This window comes from Nuphar pumila, chromosome 2 (genome assembly GCF_984573655.1).
Source record: "Nuphar pumila chromosome 2, dmNupPumi1.hap1.1, whole genome shotgun sequence".
NCBI classification, from domain to species: Eukaryota; Viridiplantae; Streptophyta; class Magnoliopsida; order Nymphaeales; family Nymphaeaceae; genus Nuphar; species Nuphar pumila.
In genome coordinates, this window is record NC_143250.1 from 26,488,638 (window position 1) to 26,509,752 (window position 21,115).

At 38.8% G+C, this 21,115-nt stretch overlaps 1 protein-coding gene across 1 annotated transcript in view; it reads left to right on the forward strand.

The window, feature by feature from the left end:
• The window catches only part of LOC149845075 (vacuolar fusion CCZ1-like protein (DUF1712)), a 67,604-nt gene that overhangs the window by 38,188 nt on the left and 8,301 nt on the right, over window positions 1–21,115 (forward strand). Inside the window, exons 6-7 of the mRNA XM_089997452.1 lie at window positions 7,222–7,320; window positions 7,506–7,970. Coding sequence (XP_089853578.1) covers window positions 7,222–7,320; window positions 7,506–7,970 — 564 coding nt within the window. The remainder of the gene's footprint in view (window positions 1–7,221; window positions 7,321–7,505; window positions 7,971–21,115) is intronic.

Here is a 21,115-nt window from a genome sequence, read left to right on the forward strand (position 1 = left end):
GTAAATATTATAATGAATTTTGGCAATTGTGGGAGGAGTCAAGTCTCTACACCAAATGAAGATGTTCTAGTGGTGCTAAATGTGCAAGTTGCTCCAAGGAGAGACATGAAGAATTAGAAGAAAGGAAAGTTTTTAGTTTCCTATGTGGGCTTGGAGATGAGTGTGAACATTTGAAAGTACTATGGGTCACGAGGAGTTTCTCCTCTTGGCACTGTATATGCAATCCTACAAAGGGAGGAGGATATGAGGAAGTTAATCATCTCCCAAGAGCCAAATGTTGAAAGATCAACCTTTATGAGTGAAATGGATACACCAAAGTGGAGTGGTGAGAGGGACAAAGGGAGAGGGGAAGCTTCCATTTGAGGCCAAGTTAGAGGCTCCTACATCGATGATGAAAAGGCTAAACTTAAGTGTAGCCATTGTGGCATATCTAGACAAATAAGAGAACAATGTTGAGATTTGGTGAGGTTAACCCATGGTTGCCAGTTGAGGAAGCGGGAGCGGGAAGCGAGGCACTTTCAAAATTTTAGGAAGCGGGGAAGCATGGGACCACTTAGGAGCGATTCGGGAAGTGTCTCGGAAGCGACCTAGGAAGCGTCTCGGAAGCGACATAGGAAGCGTCTCGGAAGCGAGGGGGAAGCGAAAAAAAAATAAAAAATAAAAAATACAAAAAATTTGAAAAAAAAAACAGGGGAAGCGTGGGGGAAGCGAGGGGGAAGCGAGAGGGAAGCGCGTCCCCCATTAAAGGGAAACACGTCCCCCATTAAAGGGAAGCGCGCTTCCCAAAAAAGGGGGACGCTTCCCCCCACGCTTCGGAAGCGCGACGTTCCGCGCTTCCGAAGCGCGCTTCGGGGAAGCGCGCTTCCCCTTTTAGCTAGGCGCTTCCGGTAACCCTGGGTTAACCCAACATTCGAACTAATAAGACATATATAATGGGGCATATAATGCAGGCCAAGAAAGAAGGGAAATATCTCATGGAGATGAGTCAATGTTGTTGAAGAAGAAGATTGAGAAGTTGGAATTAAAGAATGTAGTAGTAATAAGGCATATAATGGGGCTTATAATGAGGGTGGAGTTTGCATGCTGAAGAGGGCTTTGTATGGGCTCAAACAGGCTCCTCGAGTCTTGTTTGAAAAATTTAGTACTGTTGTCAAATTTCTTGGTTTCGAGCAAGGTTACCATGATCCAACCTTGTTTGTGGCATCTTCTTCTTAAGGGAAGTGCATATTACTCCTGTATGTTGATGATATGATCATTACAGAAGATGATTTGAAGAAGGTATATGATACCAAGAAGAAATTAGCCAACATTTTTTAGATGGAAGATCTTGGAAATCTAAAATATTTTCTTAGCTTAGAGATTGCATACTCAAAGAGAGGACTTTACTTGTCCCAACATAAATACGCAATTGATTTTGGTTGTGAAGGCAAGATTAATAGATGATTCATAAAAGGTTAGTTCTCCTATGGAATCTAATGCCAAGCTGAGAGCTTTGGGGTAGAGCTAGATGATCCTGATGTATAGGCAGTTAGTCAAGAGCTTGATATATCAATTTATATTTAGACCAGATATCACTTACACTATTCATGTGGTCAGTTAATTTATGAACTCCCCCAAGATGGTTTATCTTGTTGCGGTACTCTGAATTGTCAGATATGTGAGGGATACCATGCACAATGTGATGTTCTTTTCATCATTCTCCTCCACAGATGTGAGAGCCTTGTGTCATGCTGATTTTGGATGCTCTACCCGGGATCGTCTCTCAACTATTGATTTTTGTGTTTTTCTTGGAACCTCCCTAATTTGATGAAAAAGTAAGAAGCAACAAAGAATTACCTTATCTATAGTTGAATACAAAGCAATGACACAGGTTACAATTGAGATTATTTGGATAAGGTGGCTATGGAAGTGTTTCTATCGATGGTCAAACCTTCTTATATTATGACAATATGAGTGTCACTCATATTGCAAAGAATCCAGAATTTCATGAAAGAACTAACCATATTGAGATAGATTGTCACTTTACAAGGAGAGCCTATGAAGATGGAGTCATTTCTCTTGATCATGTAGGCTCTAAGCATAAAATTGTAGACGTTTTTACCAGAGTTACCGGAAACGCCTAGGTGAGTGGGAAAGCGCATTTCGAAAGCGCGAAACGTCGCACTTTCGAAACGTGGTGGGAAGCACCAATTTTTTTTCATTTTTTTGTATTTTTATTTTTATTTATTTTTTCATTTCCCCCTCGCTTCCTAGGTCGCTTCTGGTTCACTTCCTAGGTCGCTTCCAGTTTGCTTCCTACGTCACTTTCGAGACGATTCATGATTCGCTTCTAAGTCGTCCCACACTTCCCGCTTCCTAAAATTTTGAAAGTGCCTCGCTTCCCGCTCTCGCTTCCTCGACTGGCAACCATGGTTTTTACCAAGGGTCTTGCTCTATTGTACTTTAGCACATTCCTTTCCAAACTTGGGATCATTCCTCTTGCATCATCTCAAGTTTGAGGGGGAGTGTTGAGTCTTATGTACAACATGTATATTACATTTTGTGTGCTATCCCCTATATGTATTTATGTGTACATTACATTCTTTATAGGGGTATTTTTGTACTTCTTTTAATAGTGTAGAGTCAACTATTTTTGTCCTATAGTGGGATAGGAGTGATGTCCTCTATATATGGTTGTATTCTTTCTTTTCTCACTTAATGAAGTTTCTCTTCTCATCTTCTTTGCTATCTCTCTCATGGTTGGAACTCTATTGCTTTCATACTCTTCCTCCTCTCCTCCTCCTCCTTATTATGCTGTTGCTGGCCAGTTAAGGTCAAACATAAAAACAAGAAAAAACCCCCAAAAAGTTTGTTGTTTCTATATTGGGTCAGCCTTGGGTCCAACCTAATCCTGTCCATATCATACCTGGTACCTAGGCGATACTGGCACCTGTATCATGCTGTGTTGACATGGGTTTGGGAGCCTAGATGGTGCTCCCATGTGACATAGGTGGGCGTACACTTTCAAATTTAAGGTAGATGGTACCATAGAGAGGCATAAGGTACGAAGGGGCATACACAAACATATGGTATAGATTATCAAGAAACATTTGCTCTTGTGGCCAAGATGGATTCTATATTAGTGATCTTGGCATTGACAGTGCATAATCTTGGTCCTTGTATCAACTTGATGTAAAAAATGCTTTTCTATATAGAGAACTTTAAGAAGAGGTATACATGGCACCACCTCCTTGGGTTTCATAGATAACAAGGTAGAACACAGTTTGCAAATTAAAAAGGTTATTTATGACTTTAAGCAGTTGCCTCATGCTTGATTTGACACATTTGGCAGAGCTATTATGGAATTTGGATACAAGAGAAGCACCTTTGATCATACTTTGTTCATCCCTCCTCATTGTATTTGTTGATATATCATAGTATCGAGAGATGATAAAGATGAAATTTCTAATCTTAAAAACTATCTGAAGCAAATCTTTGATATGAAAGACTTGAGGTTTTGTGGTCTACTAAGGGGCTAGTTCTCTCCCAAAAAAAATGTCATAGATCTCTTAAAGGAGACTGGTATGCTAGGGTGTAAACTAATTAATATGCCAATGGAAGTGAATCATAAGATATGCATTGGAGAGGGTGAATCGTATAAAGACCAAGTTCAATATCAAAGATTTGCGGGAAAGCTTATTTATCTTACCATTACTAGGCCAGGCATAGTTTATGTTGTGACCATATTGAGCAGGTACATGCGTGGTCCGAGTTACTCACATATGTAGGGCATGACTAGAGTACTGAGATATTTGAAAGAAAATCCAGGAAAAGGTATTCTATATGCAAATCATCATCATTATAGGGTAGACATTCACAGATGCTGATTTGGTTGACTGTCTAGATGACAGGAGGTTGACTGTTGGATATTTTAGCTTTGTAGAAGGAAAACTTGTGTCCTGCAAAAGCAAAAAACAAGATGTTATATCTTGCTCTAGTGCAAAATTTGAATATCGGGCCATGTCACTAAGGGTGTGAAGGAACATGGATCAGCTAAATTGTGGAGGAGATCGGCGTAAATGTGGTTCGAATCTACAATGTATATTGCCACAAACCCGTATACCATGAGAGAACAAATCACATAGGAATGGATTGTCACCTCATCAGAGAAAGAATTGAGGATAAAACCTTTGATGTAACTTACATGAAGATCCAAAGTCAATTGGCTGTTGTTCTCACCAAAGCAGTTTGCAAAACAAAGCATATGGAAATGATAAACAAGGTGGGGATGATAGAAATATTCAGCCCCAACTTGAGGGGAGTGTTGAAGAGAAGGCTAATCCTGTCCAAAATTGAAAGCACCTAGGAGTGGATTGTCTCTTCATTAGAGAAAGAAGTGAGGATAAAACCTTTGAAGTAACTTATGTGAAGACCCTTGGTTGATGCTCTTACCAAAGCATTTTGCAAAACAAAGCATATATAAATGACAAACAAGTTGGAGATGATGGACATAGTCACCTCAAACTTGGGGGGGACTGTTGAAGAGGAGGCTAATCCTGTCCAAAATTGTTGACTATCTTATGTTTAATTTTGACCTTGCATACACATCTTTTACGACTCTGTAAAGGGTTATAACTATTTTTACACCTGCCTACTTTTTGCTGCCCTAATAAAAGAATTAAGGGAGTAGAATGAGCATTCACGACTTCCCTCTTCTCTCTGCCTCCTATCTACTATCTATCTACCTATCTATCTATTTTTCCCTCTTCTATCACCTTTCTTCTCTATTTTCTCTACTCATTTGCAGGTACAGCAACAGGAAATAGGTGAAGACGGCATGCTTTTCAGCTGGAGGGGATGAGGCATAAACCTCATAACCAGAAAAAGAAAAAGTCTTATGACTCTTATCTAGTGATCTTACATAGTGATTCCCAATAACCTGAACAAAAGATCCACATCTATCTCTTGTCCATGGACACTTGACATGTGAATGTGCCATTTTGTTTCAGATCAAATCCAAACCAATAGAGATCCTATTAAATGCTTAAACACTATGGCCTCTATCTCTATAACCTGAAAAAAGAAAAGAAAAACTCCAAAGCTGTCTCCTGTATGTTGATGCTTTATGTCAACTTGCCACTTCCAAGCCAAAATCCAAATCTTGTAATTCTCAGACATGGTTCCTATAGAAATCACAGAATACACACCATGTTTTCTTTTCTCTCCGCCGAAAGCTAATCTTTCCACCAGCCAACATTTCTATGCATTACATTTCAAATAAGGGAGATAATGTGCCCCAGATTCTCTTATTCATTAGGTTAAATATTGAGTAAAAATCTATTAGTGAAATATGGAAATTTAAATGGATAATCATAATAATAAAGCTAGAGTTTATAGGAACATGTACATTTATGGATTATTGGAGAGGGGGTGGGGGTTGAAGATTTTGAGATTGCGTGGTTGTTTTGAAATCAATCACAATACCATTTCTAATAGGAAACTGGGCGGTAGTTTCCAGATCATATCACTGGAGCATGTCAAATTTAACTCGTGACAAAGAAGAAAAATATGTGGTGTTGGTAGTCTAGCCCAAACTCTAAACCCTGCAGCAAGGGACCATCCTGTGTGCATGCTCATTAAGTGTCTCTGTGCAGAGCACAAGCATATTACTAGTTATTAAACGTTCTAAAAACTTAAGAATTTTGTTTTAGTTATATTATGAATAGAAGTTAAATATTTTGCTCATTCATTAGAAACTGGACACATTAATTATGATATAAATAAATCATCAATACAAAGATTGTAATTCATCAAGATACGTGATATGAAGAGGCATGAGCAGTATGCATGAGAATGAGGTTAATAGATCATCAACAGACTATGTGGAGTGAATATTATCACATTATCAATAAATACACATAAATCATGAGTCAATATGTTGTCAATATTTGCTTCATCATATAAAAATACAAAAGTCAGAGCAGTAAAAAGTTGTGCTATGCTGTTTGACTCTGATAAAAAACTACACCTCACCTTCCCATCAATGAATGTAACTTTATAGAAAACTAATAACCATAAAGCACATGCAGGGTTTGACTGGCTGTTTCTACTATTTATTCATCATGTCTTCTGCTTTTAGCCCCATGGAACACACTTTTTTACAAAAATTGTTTCTCACATTAACAAAAAAAGACTGAGAAATTAGAAACTTGGTGAAAGAATTGCTAAGGCATCTCCAAGAGAATGCTGTTATAGTTGCTGTTGTATCCAGAGCCAAACATGATCTTATTGAAGATGTCTGACATCATACAGTTATAGTTGAAAATAGACCATGTGCGTGGGTGTCATTCTGGTGATTGATATCATTTTCACAGAGCAAGTTTCTTACACATCTGCTTGGGAATGATGACAGTACTGTATTCTTTTGTATTCGATTATTTTTATCCCAACTATTCTGTGTTTGTGGTATAGGAAGTCATCCATGGGATTGAGAATTTTATCTGTGAAATGAAATGAAATGCACAGCACAGAGGAACTTCATACTTCATCATTGATTAAGAATGGTGGTACCTCATATTTTGTAGAATATGGATATCATGAATCTAATCCACTCCTATTTCATGGAATCGGCTTTCAGTTCCATGGACCAAGGAGCAAACCCTGCTTTTATATACTGTGACATGGAGAGCCCCACCGGCAGTTGTTTTTTTTTCTGCTACTTCCCTTTAGATGTTGTGATCATATTATCTTGATGAAATCTTTGCTCTAACCTGGGCATTCTTCTCTGTAATGATAGCTGTTTAAAATGTTTCTACATCAATTTGCTGGCATAGTAGCTTAGACTGTTCTTATGGCATATTTGTGTTTTCCCATGATGTTCACAATTTGATGACCAATTGTAGCAAGGACAATTTTTCCAGGTGTCCTTCATGTCTGATATCATGAAACACCAAACTCTCCTCTCTCAGAATAAATTATTATGTGGACATTGGTTAGATCAGCTCTTATATATATTATATATATAAATGAGCCATGGAACCAACCCTTCTTGCTACTCGATGTCTTTTCGTTTTTCACATTAGCTCTTTGTATTTCCCTTGGCAAAAGATAAGGTACATCCTTATTTTTGTTTATGAGCAAATTGTTTAAGTTGGAACATTGACATAGATATGTTCTTTTGTTTGTGTTTTTTAAATTTTTTTATAGTCATGTTTCAACTAATTGTACTGGCTTTATTTGCAGTCACTTGTCAGACTTTTAGAATCATCATGCGCTGCAAATGCTGCTTGCAATTCTGTTGTCTTGTTTCACGACTTGCTGGTGTCCTCAACACTTTCACCAGTATGGTTATGTCTACAACTTGTTCTTTCTTTGAAGAATTAGTTCATCTAAATATTTTGTTCAGATTCTTTTCATGCGACATATGTGATTTGGTGCATGCATATATCTTAAGACAATTTATTTCTTCCTGATGCATCATGTTCATGCTCTTTTCTTTTTCTTCCTCTTTGTAATTTCTATGGCAGGAGGACACTGCCAATCTTTTCACTTATGCAGGTCTAAGATTAACACCAAATGCTGTATCATCTGGTACCACTTCCTGGTCCTATTTGAGAAAAGGAACGGCTACTTCTCATGTTAATACAAGTTCATTCTCCTTAAATTCCAGATCTACATTGGAGGAAGTTCAGTACACTTTGCGTGACACTTCCCCTGGCAGACCAATTGAGAGATATGTGGTTCCCAGGCCTTTACAGCGTGACAAATGGAGGAAAGGGAAGGATGGCTTCCTTGTCACCGATTGTTGGGGTGCAGAAGTTGGCAGCATGGTTGTGATGCCCCCAAAAGTCTGGCTTCATCAGACAGAAGAATGCATGCATCTACTTGTTCATCAGTATAAGAATCTGACCATTATCTTCCTTGTTCCTGTTAGCTCATTGGTAAATGGTGAGCAGGGAATATCTTTGGTGAAGCAGCAGCTTCTTGAAATTGTTAGTATCTCACTTACTACTAATGTTCCTGTTTTTCTGTTCTTTTATTAGATAAACATTATATATTTCTCATGTGTGCAATTTTTCTATGCCTATATGCATTTTACTTTTGCTTGAAAAGAAAGAAAACTTTATAGAATAAGAAAGAGAAAAAAATTAAACTGGTGAGACAGAAGAGCAAATATGATACCACGAGGGGAGATACCTGGTTTGGCTTATGCTACAACATCCAACCTACGAAGTCTCCGTTGGGTCATACAATCAAAAACTTGCCTAATGCCATTGCGCTAAAGAATGTGAATTGAGTGCAAAGAAGATTCGGCATCCTCATTGTATATGTTTTTTTCCTTCCAACCCATAACCCCCATTAGATCACATTCCATTTCTTTCTGCAACTATTATTCTTTCAGAATGCCAAACGCTGAATGCTTGGTCGGTCTTGCTTCACAATCAACCCACAGCTTCTAACCATGTTCTTGTGGAGAATAATTAGAAAACAACTGTAGTCCTTAAAATAGATTTTCCTATATTGTATCATTCTTTTCATAAGTTGGTTCTTGTTACTGTCACTTGTTTTCTGTATTATTGCATTTATGGTAGCCGTGGTGGAAAAATAGGCATCATCCTTCCAAGTTTACAACATCTAACAAACAGTAACATATGTATTTGCTTTGCTGAGGATTCCAGGCATGAGTGTTGGGTTCCTCATAATGGTTTAGTGGTTACAATACATTAATAAGATCCCTCATTTTGGGTGAATTTTACAAGTCTGAACATGTCACTGACCTGGGATTAAAATCAATGATCCATATCGGAACTTGAAATGCCAACCTCATCTTTAGTGGGATTGGTGATCTGAGTTAACAGTTGCTGCTCTTCTAGTTCAGGATTCAATGTCTTTATGTCCAACTTTGCTTTACTTTGAAGTTGTTAAGCCTTTTATTTTAACATGGGGTATTTTTCATAGTCATAAATATCGGTATCGGCTATATCTCGGCGAGGCAATTTCTCGTGATATTATAGGTTTGGTGATAAATCTCGGGAAAATCTTGGTGCTTAAAAAATAACAAAAATAAGTAAGAAAATATCATGTTTAGACAAAAAATACATAAATAATAAAAGAAATAAGTAAAAAATGTAAAAGAAAGAAGAAAAACACATTTAAAATGTAAAAACAAAATAAAAACAGTAACTCGTGATATTATCATGAAAATATCACAATATTATCACGAGAATATCACGATATTATCAAATCGGCGATATTTTTATAATATCATGATATTTTACCTATATTATCGTCTACTGAATTTACATCGATAATATCGCGATATTTTGAAAATATCGCCGATATCTGTGACTATGGTATCTTTACATTGAAAGTTGGATGAAACATTGCATTTGATAGGAACTTTTGGCAATAAAATTATCCATGTTAAGTGGACTAGGTGCAATTGTTTGAATCACCGGAACCAAATCAGCATCTTTAGTACTTTCTATTCATTTCTCCAACCTTCGATCTGAAATCTGCTTGCTATGAAGGTGAGAGGAATATGTTGACTAACCATAGATTCCATCTCTGATGCATAGATGTGAATGACGTGAATTTTGGCATGGGTATAAGGCATCTTCTACGCTTCATGCCAGGTGGTGCAGTTTGGTTTGTCTTATTTCCAGAAGTAGCTTTATGAGCAGGGGCTGGTAGTGGTGCTTTTCTGGATGTCCATTTGTTACAAGCAACAATAAATCTTTTGTGTGATAAATGATAGTACCTTTCTTTTCATAGGTCATTTTTCAGAAGTATGGTGATGGTCTCCATTGAGTGTGAGGTGGTGATCTGTCTTACTGTTTCTAGATACCATATATTCGTGCCAAAGTTAATCTCCAATTACAACAAAACTCAAAATGGGGTAATCGATGTTCAAGGTGAGTGAACAAATGAAGACTATGCCAAAATTGACAGAAGATATGGTCTTTGCAATGAGATTCTTTATAGATGGGAGATGAAAATGAGCGGTTGAAACCTGCATTATCAACAAGCATGAGAAGAAATTTACATTTCTAATGTCTGTCTCCTTTTCTTGATGCACATGGTGGTTTTTCACAAAGAAAATTTCATAAACTTGACAGGAAAGGAAATGGAAATGGGAAACATCTAGTGAAATGAAAATGGGAAACAAGGTTTTTCATGCTCGAGAAAGGGGAAGTGGGAGAGAAACAGATCTGGAAATGAAATGGGAAACATTTGAGAAATAAGTAGGAAGCATAATTTTTTTTATTTTAAATGTTGAAAAATTCAAAATTTTGTTTGTATAATGGGTTACCTTGCAATGTCTTTGACTTGTTTAGACTCTAAATTCTATAATAATGTACCATTACAAAAATATGTCTATATATATAGTAATGATATGGGGTGCTCTCGGAGCACCTACTCCCTCTTATTATTCGTTGGATCTTTTGAGATCCAACGGTTGTGATGCAAGCAAAAATCTAGCAGTCTCTCTTTAAATATGCATGCAATACCTTAAATGCCACTCTCTCATCCTTTCTCATGCAACTATGTTAAAAATTCGTTCTTTCTCATTCTTTTACATGCAACTGCCTTAAATGGCACTCTCTCTCACAAATAGATACGGTGGTGGATAAGGTTTTAAGTATCATATCGTTACCCATATCGGTCGGTCCCAAAGTAACACTGTATCGTATCGTAAAATTTTTAATAATTTTTTTTCAAAAAATCTAAAAAAATCAAGAAAAATAGCAAAAATTCTAAAAAAAATCATGTCACGTAAAACAATGATGAATTTCATAAAATACAACCATAAATCACATATAAAGCATTTATGTCTCTATGAGTTGCATAAAACATCATCAAACATCAACTAATATAGAATCATAGATAATATTGCATGCATATTTCACAAGAACAACATAAAATATTAAATATCTTTCAATTAAGAACATGCCACAAGACTTATACTTTTATATTACATAAACAAAAACAAAATAACCAAGTTTATGAACAATTAAGTGTAAAATAACCAAGTTTTTTTTAAAACATATTACATAAAACCTCTATAATCATAATCATCTTCTTCATCATCATTATCTTCTTTTTCTTCTCCTCCTTCGACATTCACGTCACCTCCAAGATACATGGGGTCTTCATCATCTACCTCATGTGCTCCTTCTACCTTAATCCACTGAATGTCATCTTCATTCAAAAGTGTCCCTGCTTCTTTTTCAATCCATGCATCCAATTCATTAAAATGTTCCAAACTGATGTGATCAAATTGCTCTTTGTGGCTCCTTGATGATAACTTTTTGATTTGCCTAAAAAGATGACATGGAAAAATTAAAATTAGTTAGGTTTTAGATGATATACATTTTTTTAAATAAATACATGAAAATGATAAATAAACTTTATAATTTTATATACCTTTGCCTTAGTAATAAGTTATAACAGACGTAGATAAGGTCATTGAGCCTTTTATGCTCAAAAGTATTTCTTTTGGTATGAATTTGCTAAAAGACATTCTAGTTTCTCTCTCATCCGCTTGCACTACATGTTTGGCTAAGAATGCGAATGACAACAACTCTCAAATTTCGAACATCACTTTCAAACCTGGTCCACCACATGTCTGAAAAAGAAACAAGAAAATGAGAAATCAACAAGACAATATCAGATATACAATCATACAAAACACCATAACTAAATAACAATATGAAATTAAAATTGAAATAAACAAAATAAATTACCTGAATGCATCGTGACACAATTTTGCACTACTGTAGGTCTCTCCATATATCATATTATGCATTATCATAAGTTTTCATTTTCTTATGAATTTGATCTTTACTGTTATGCTCAAGGTTCAACCTTTCGATGCAATCTAAACGTCCCTTGTTGACTTTTCTTTCCATTTTAAACATAGGAGAGTATCTAAATGCATGATTTAAATAATATGTTGCAGCATGAAGAAGTTTAAATATGATGTTCGATATAGGTATCTATAATTTTTTCTTCTCCTTCAAATTATCTCTAATGACCTCTTTTGCCTTATCGATGATTTCATAGAGATAACCCATAGCTAGTTTGTCTTCACTGTCAACCAATTGAAACACCTTCACCAAAGGTATAGTTATTATCAAAAACTTCATGCATGAATCTCATAATTCACTTCTAAATACAATATCAACAATTTCTATGGTCTTTCTTTTTTGTGCATGGGGATATGCATTTCACTCATCTGCTGAAAACATTTTTTTAGCAACATGTAAATAATTTACAAAAAAATTTGGGTCATTCTTTTAGACCCATTGTGTTGTCCATTGCATGGGTTTTGAGCCTAATGAGAAAGTACACTTGTGGTGTTGAGTTGGTTTGTACTGAAATTACTAAATTTGCTATGAATTTTTTGACAGTGCAAAGTGTAATGAAATATGCGGAAAAGAAATGTATGTCCTACAATGGACATTCACACATAGAAATCAAAGAACAAGTCCAAAAGAGGACATACACAAAAGCCAATAATGGCTATAAAGCATAAAATCTTATAAATGCACTAAAGGGCTTGAAGAAGCTACACATTACAAAGGGGGAGACCCCACTTATTTATAGGCAAGAGAGGAGTGAGGGAGAGTTAAAGAAAAGCAAGAGAGGGACCATTGGGAGTCCCAACAAGGAGTCGTTGGGCTCCCAACGGTCACAATTGTGACCGTTGGGGGCCCAACGACTCTTTGTTGGGCCCCCCAATGGTTGTGCATTAAATGCACAAAAGAAACAAAAAAAGACAAAAAAGAAATAAGAAAAAATAGAAAAAGAAAAAGTCTAAAATGCCCCTATTGAGCGAGTTTACAGAACTACCCCTTATCGGGTAGTGAAGGATAAATATATTTATATATATATATATAAATATATATATATATATTACATATATTTTAAAACCCTCCCTCAAGCTTTACGGGGATACAACGGAAAGCTTGTTGAGAAGAAACATGAAACAAGGAGCAATAAGAGCTTTGGTGAAGAAGTCCGCCAACTGATACTCGAATGTGACGTAGGGCAGTGCTATGGTTCCTTTTAGGTATTCATCTCGAACATAGTGGCAATCCATCTCAATGTGTTTAGTACGCTCATGGAAGGTGTGGTTGCTTGCAATATAGATAGCACTCTTGTTATCGCAACACATCTTCGAAGGAATTGAGATGACGATGCCCATATCACAGAGGAGACTTCTAAGCCACACAAGCTCCATGGTTGTAGTGGCCATTGCACGATATTTCGCTTCAGTTGAGGACAATGATACTTTATGTTGCTTCTTGCATCTCCAAGAAATCATAGAGTCACTTAAGAAAACACAAAAACCAGTGGTTGAGACTCTATCATTGGGATTTCCTCCCCAATCAGCATCTGTATAAGCAATTAAATCAAGGGATGATGAGGAGGAAAGAAAAACTCCCTTAGTTATGGTGTTTTTAATATATCTGACAATCCTTAAGACTGCACTCATGTGCACAGTTGTAGGTGCATGTTGAAACTGACTGACGGAGTGAACTGCATGAGCTATGTCTGGCCGAGTGATGGATAAGTATGTCAAAGACCCAATGAGTTGACGGTAGGGAGTAGGATTCTCAAGAAGTGTCCCATCTTCCCGCCTTAGCTTTGCATTGATAACCTCAGGGGTTTCTGTCTTCTTATCATCTGAAATTCCAGACTTGGAACAAATGTCAGCAACAAGTTTCATCTGAGAGCGAATATACCCTCGGGGTGAATATGCAACTTCAATACCTAAAAAATATCTTAAGAAACCAATGTCAGATATGTCAAAAATTTCTTTTAAAATTTTCTTAATATCATGGATTCCTTGCTCATCACTTCCAGTGATGATCATATCATCAACATATAGTAGTAGAATAACTACAGAGGACCCTGCACTTTTCACAAATAACGCAGTGTCAGTATAACATGAACGGAAATTTAGGCTAGTCATTACATTGCTAAATCTATCATGCCAAGCCTTTGGATCTTGTTTTAACCCATACAGTGCCTTTTTTAGTTTAAGAATTTTGTTTTCACCAATAGATACTCCTGGTGGAGGATCCATATAGACCTCTTCACTTAGTTCACCATTAAGAAATGCGTTCTTAACATCCAATTGATAGATAGGCCATTTTTTAACGGATGCAACCGCAATAAGAGTCCTAACACTAGTCATTCTAGCTACGGGAGCGAAAGTTTCTTCATAGTCTATTCCGTACTCTTGAGCATATCCTTTGGCTACCAACCTAGCTTTATAACGTTCTAATGACCCATCACTTTTAGTTTTAATTTTGAAGACCCATCTACATCCAATAGACTTCTTTCCAGTGGGTAATGAAGTTATTTCCCAAGTTTTAGCCTTTTCAAGGGCACTAAGTTCTAGTTTCATGGCTTCAACCCATTGAGGAATGTTTTTGGCTTCATTATAGTGTGATGGTTCATGATAAGAGTGTAATGCAATTAGGCATGCCCTATATTTAGGTGTTAGGGACTCATAGGAAACAAACCTATTAGGAGGATTGGAGATTTGGCTAGATCTCCTTAAAGAGGTTTTTTCTATGTTAACTTTGAGAATATTTTTCTAAAGCGCTTATGGGAGTTTCTTGACCACGCCTAGCATAGGTTTGAATTGACCTATTTTCAAAATCATTACTTCCATTTTCAACATTACTAAGAGGAGTATCCTCTAAATCATTAGGAACATCCTCTACGTGAGGAGTCACATCTTCTTGAGAAAGAAGATCAAATAAGAAAGCATATTTGCTTTCATCAATATCTTTATTTTTCTCAAAGCCATTCTCATTTTCTAAAAAGGTAACATATTTGAATACATATAGTTTGTTACTTTTGGGATCGAAGCACCTAAAACCTTTTTGATTTTCTTCGAATCCTAAGAACACACATTCGATAGCTTTGGGAGATAACTTATCTCTTTTATGTGTAAGGACAAAACACTTACACCCAAAAATTCTTAATCTATTAAAATCAGGTGTTCTTTCAAAAAGTTTTTCATATGGAGATATATTTTGTAGGGATGAGGATATCATTCTATTTATCAAATAAGTGGAGGTTAAGGCGGCTTCAGCCCAATAGCATTTTGGAATTTCTTTGGAAATGAGAAGAGTCCTAGTGGTTTCCAAGATGTGTCTATGCTTTCTCTCGGCTAGACCGTTTTGTTGGGGAGTCCTAAGACATGACCTTTGATGACAAATTCCATTGGTTTCCAAATATTCTTGAAATTCATTTGACAGATATTCTCCACCGGAATCGGATCGAAGAATGAAGATATTAGTTGAAAATTGATTTTTGACAATCATATGAAATTTTTTAAAGAAATTAAAAACTTCGGATTTTAGATTGAGAAAATAGATCCACACATATCGAGTGAAATCATCAATGAAAGTAACATAATATGAGTATCCTCCTTTTGATATGACCGGAGAAGGACCCCAAACATCCGAATGAACTAATTCAAAGGTCTTTTGGACACAAATGTTCTCTTTGGAAAGGGGGTGGATTTCATTTTTCCAAAAATACAACTCTTGAAAACAAAATGTTTCTTTCTTTCCAAAAGGAAAGGAGTACATTTTTGAGAAGCTTGGATGTCCAAGTCTTTGATGCCAAGTTTCTATATTTTTATCTTGGACATGATTACAAAATGAGTTAGTGAGAAGTTTCAAATTGTTCATGTAGTAGAGATCTCCCCTCCTATGGCCTTGTCCAATCCGCTTCTCGGACTGAAGATCCTGTATAGAGCAATCCTTGGTTGAGAATGAGATTTCACATCCATGATCACATATTTGAGAGACAGATAAAAGATTTAAATTAAGTTGAGGTACTACTCTTACATTTGGCACAAAAAAATCTTTTGAAAAGTCTAAGGTTCCAAAACTTTTAACTTGTAAAGAGGTACCATCGGCGGTGGAAACAAAAGAATTTTTTGAGTTGCTACATACATTGGATAGTCCATTTTCAATAGGGGTCATATGAAAAGATGCTCCAGAATCAAGAATCCAAGAAGGTGTACCTGGAGGAGAAGAAGAGGCAATGGCGGCTCCCGAAGTTGACGGCGATTTGAGTAGAATTTGAAGTGCTTCAGATAGTTGAACAAGGGAAAATGACTCTTTCCCTTTCATTGGCTCCTCCTTCTTTTGTGGGATTTCTTCAATAATAGCAACTTTACTTTTTGGAGGTTCATTTATCTTTGGACAATTAGGTCTTATATGACCCGGTTCTTGACAATGATGGCAAATGGCTTTCCTATAATTGCCATTATAGTTATTTTGCCTCCCAAAGTGTGGAGGCTTATATGCTTTCATATGATTGCCGGGTTTAGACACGGCAAGAACTTCATCTCCTCCTTTAATCATGCCAAGACGCGTTTCTTCTTGGCATATTTCGGCTATGGCATCTTCCAATGGAAGCGGTTTTGATCTATGAAGAAGATGTTAAAATGTAAACTGCAATATATATATATATATTATTTAATATTATTATATTTTCTTTTATTATTTTCTTTTTCTATTTTTTTATTTTCTTTTTTAGCATCTAGTTCAATAAAAAGTAGATATTTTGATCCAGTCAAGTTCCTGTTGGAACTTGACTGTGCAAGTAGCTGTTGGACTGTAGTCCAACATCTATAATAAATGCTGTTGGACTATAGTCCAACAGCTATATTAAGAGACGTTGGAATCCAACGTCTCTTTTTGGAGAGCTCAAAATGAGCTCTCCTCTCTCTCCCATTTTTTTGTATATATAGGGGTGAACCCCTTCAATGTAAAGTACTATGCTTCTTAAGCATTTTGTTCATGAATAAAGTATTATTTATTTTTCAAGTGTTCTTCCCTTTATACCCTTTCAAGGGTCATGCTTGTAGTGTCTCCAATAGACACTTGTTTGTGAGTTATTTGTGCATTTGTTGAAGACCACCATTTCATTACATGGTATCAGAGCTACGAAATCCTTAGATCTTGAAGTGCTTCCGCCTCGATTTCCGTGCCACATTTACAAAAGGTGTTTCATCACCTTGTTCTTGGCTCAAGAAGATTTGTTTGAAGAAAGGCGAACTTGTGCTACAAAAAAAAATTGGTTTTGTATCCTCTCTTATTCCTTTGTCTACTCTTTTTCTTTTCTTTTTATTTTTCTCTCTCTCTCCTCCTATTTATTCCTCTCTTACCCTTGTAAAAGATGGATGACAATGATAAGATCACCATCATTCCTATGAAGCTAAATGATACTAACTATGTAATATGGGCTTCGATTATGAAGCACCACATTTGGGGAAAAGGTTTATGGGGTATAGTGGATGGTTCCGATTTGGAACCTAAACTATCTCTTACCAAGAAAGAGGGTGATAAAGAGGTTCCTCTAACGGAAGAAGAGAAGAGTAAGGCGTTAGCCACTTATGAAAAGAAATGGAAAGAATGGAGGATAGGGCATGCAAAAATTATGTCATGGCTCATCAATAGCATTGACATTAAAAAATGCTCTAGTCTAGCTAAGTTTGAGCATGCCGATAAGGCTTGGGAATACCTCAAAAACATGTATTCCCTTAAAGATATTGCACATGTATGCAATTTACAAGATAAAGTTCGGACAATGACTCAAAAAGATAAAACTATTCGAGAATATTATAATGAGTTGTCCGAACTTTGGGAAGAGTTGGCTCTTCTTGAGCCCAAATGGCATTGTGCCGAAGACATCGAGCTTCGCCAAAAGCAACTCGATATGGAACATTTCTATCAATTTGTGAATGGTCTAAGGCCGGAGTTTGAATCCACCAAATCAACCCTTTTACATCGTGGAAAAATTCCTTCTATTGTTGATACTATAGAAGAGCTCACTATGGAGGAAAATAGACTTAGAAAAAGTACTCCAAAAGTTGATGATGACTCCGTTTTAGCTGTATCTAGACCGGGGAATCATACTCGTACTTACAAGCCGCCTCATTTTGGAAGGCAAAACGGCGACTTTGATAAAAGAAAAGTTATTTGTCATCATTGTCATGAACCGGGGCACTATAGGCCTCAATGTCCAAAGTTAAAAAGAAGAGAAGAAAAAAGAGTTGCATCTGTTGAATCTGAGTCAAAAGATCAAGATGCACCTGTGTCTATGGCTCAACTGATGGAAATCCTTCAACCTCTTCTCAAAGGGGTATCCTCCTCAACCGAAGCCTCAACTGGAGCGGCAGTTGCATCTTTCTCCGGTCCAGGTAACTTTCCTTGGCTTTTAGATTCTGGTGCTTCTTTTCATATGACCCCAAATGTTAATAGTCTATCCGAATGTCTTAAAAATAACTCAAGTGTGTCAAAGGTTTTTACAGCCGATGGCACATCTCTCGAAGTAAAAGGAATAGGATGTTTTGAAAATCTTCAAAAATCCAAAAGATTTTTTATCCCAGAAGTTAGATATATCCCTAAACTTAATTTGAATCTCTTATCTGTCTCGCAAATATCTGATTATGGATGTAATATCTCCTCTTCTCATGGTTGTTGGGTACAGGATCGCCAGTCAGGGAAGCTGATTGGGGAAGACCATAGAGAAGGAGGACTTTATTACATGGACTTTTTGGAATTACCCAAGAATGCATTTTGTTATAATATTCAGAAATTAGAATTGGATTTATGGCAGAAAAGGCTTGGCCATCCTCATATGTCTAAAATTCAATATTTTCCAAGTTTGGAAAAATTTTGTAATTCTGAAAATTTTTCGCGCGGCCGCACCAGCCAATGCCGCACTGTGCCGCAGCTGCGCGCATCAGGTGCACGCAACCGCACCCACAGGTACCAAAGCCGGGCGAACCGAGTGACGCACATGAGGTGCCGCAGCAGCACCGCACCGCGTGCCACGAGGATCAAAAAATTTGGTCCCCTATATAGGTGTTTTGGGCGCTGACCCCCCGCTGACAGGAGGAACCCGAAAAACACCTGGCCAACCATAAAAAATTTTGAACACCCAATCTCGCTGTCGCAGTGCGCAACATGTGCAACGGCCGCACCAGCAACTGCTTAACTGTGCCGCAGCTGTGCGCAACAAGTGCACACAACCGCACACACAAGTACCGCAGCCGCGCGAACCGTGTGGCGCACATGAGGTGCCGCGTGCCATGAGGATCAATAAAAAATTTTTCCCCCTTTTGGGCGCTGACCCCCCGCTGACAGGAACGAATACGAAAAACACCCGGGCAACCATAAAAAAAATTTTGACCCCCAAGATTGCAAATATCGACACTCATTCAACCGATTGAAGGAGAGCATCCGACGGGTCTACGAGTCTCAATCGAGCTCTAGATCGTCGAATCACCAATTCCAGCCGAGCGCAATCACCAATTCCAGCCGAGCGCAAACCGTCACCTTGCCTACGAACACAAAGGGACGAGCAAGTGTTGCGACCGTGCAACGTGTGCCGTACTTAGTGCGCAAACCGTGAACTTGCCTACCGACACAAGGCACGAGCAAGTGGTGCAACCATGCAACACTTAGAGGCGTTCAGTCATAATCATGCCGATCCATAGCAGGGTCGAATCACCAATTCCAGCCGAGCGCAAAACCGTGACCTTGCCTACGAACACAAGGGACGAGCAAGTGTTGCGACCGTGCAACGTGTGCCGTACTTAGTGCGCAAACCGTGAACTTGCCTACCGACACAAGGCACGAGCAAGTGTTGCAACCATGCAACACTTAGAGGCGTTCAGTCATAATCATGCCGATCCATAGCAGGGTCGCATCACAAGTGTGGCAGACGCAGACGCGCAAAACCATGACCTTGCCTACGAACACAAGGGACGAGCAAGTGTTGCGACCGTGCAACGTGTGCCGTACTTAGTGCGCAAACCGTGAACTTGCCTACCGACACAAGGCACGAGCAAGTGTTGCAACCATGCAACACTTAGAGGCGTTCAGTCATAATCATGCCGATCCATAGCAGGGCCGCATCACAAGTGTGGCAGACGCAGACGCGCAAAACCATGACCTTGCCTACGAACACAAGGGACGAGCAAGTGTTGCGACCGTGCAACGTGTGCCGTACTTAGTGCGCAAACCGTGAACTTGCCTACCGACACAAGGCACGAGCAAGTGTTGCAACCATGCAACACTTAGAGGCGTTCAGTCATAATCATGCCGATCCATAGCAGGGCCGCATCACAAGTGTCGCAGACGCAGACGCGCAAAACCATGACCTTGCCTACGAACGCAAAGGGACGAGCAAGTGTTGCGGCCGTGCAACATGTGCCATACTTGGTGCACACAAAGTGCCGCAGGTGCGCAGACCGTGACCTTGCCTACCGGCACAAGGCACGAGTCTGCGCCTGATCGCTTAAGCCGTGCGCGTCAGAGCAGCAAGCGCCTGCGCGCGCTCCCTAACGCCCGCGTGCGCTCACTCCCTTGCCTGCGCGCGCTCCCTAACGCACGCGCCAGCGTGCGCTCACTCCCTTGCCTGCGCGCGCTTGAGTATTATTTGCGCCTGCGTGGGACGAGACATCCCTGCGCCCGCGTCCGCTATACATCGCGCGCCTGCGTGCGCTCAACGATCCGCGCCTGCGTGCGTCGATCAACCCGCGGCTGCGTGCGCTGAAGGCAGAAGGCCAGCCGAGTGCCTGCGTGCACCGAACGAGCTAGGTAGGGCCGCATCACAAGTGTCGCGGACGCGCAAACCATGACCTTGCCTAAGAACACAAGGGACGAGCAAGTGTTGCGACCGTGCAACATGTGCCATACTTAGTGCGCAAACCATGACCTTGCCTACCGACACAAGGCCCGAGCAAGTGTCTCAACCTTGCAACATGTGCCGCAACCGTGGACATCACTTCGCACTGCAACTTGTGCACATGGGTTGTCCCGCCGCTACGGGGAAATGCAAAGTGTTCCGGCTAGCACCAAGTGGGCCGGACCATACTACCCGAGAACCTCCCTTCGCATTGAGGTAGCCGTGAGTTCCCAAACTGAAGGCAGTCGTTAGGTGCTCGAAAACCTCTCTTAGCACCATAGAAAAGTTCGTTTGGTGCGGTGAACAGAAAGGATGGGAGGGACGAATCGATGCGACAAGAGGCTGAATCTCAGTGGATCGTGGCAGCAAGGCCACCTCACCGAGGACATGGCGTTGGATA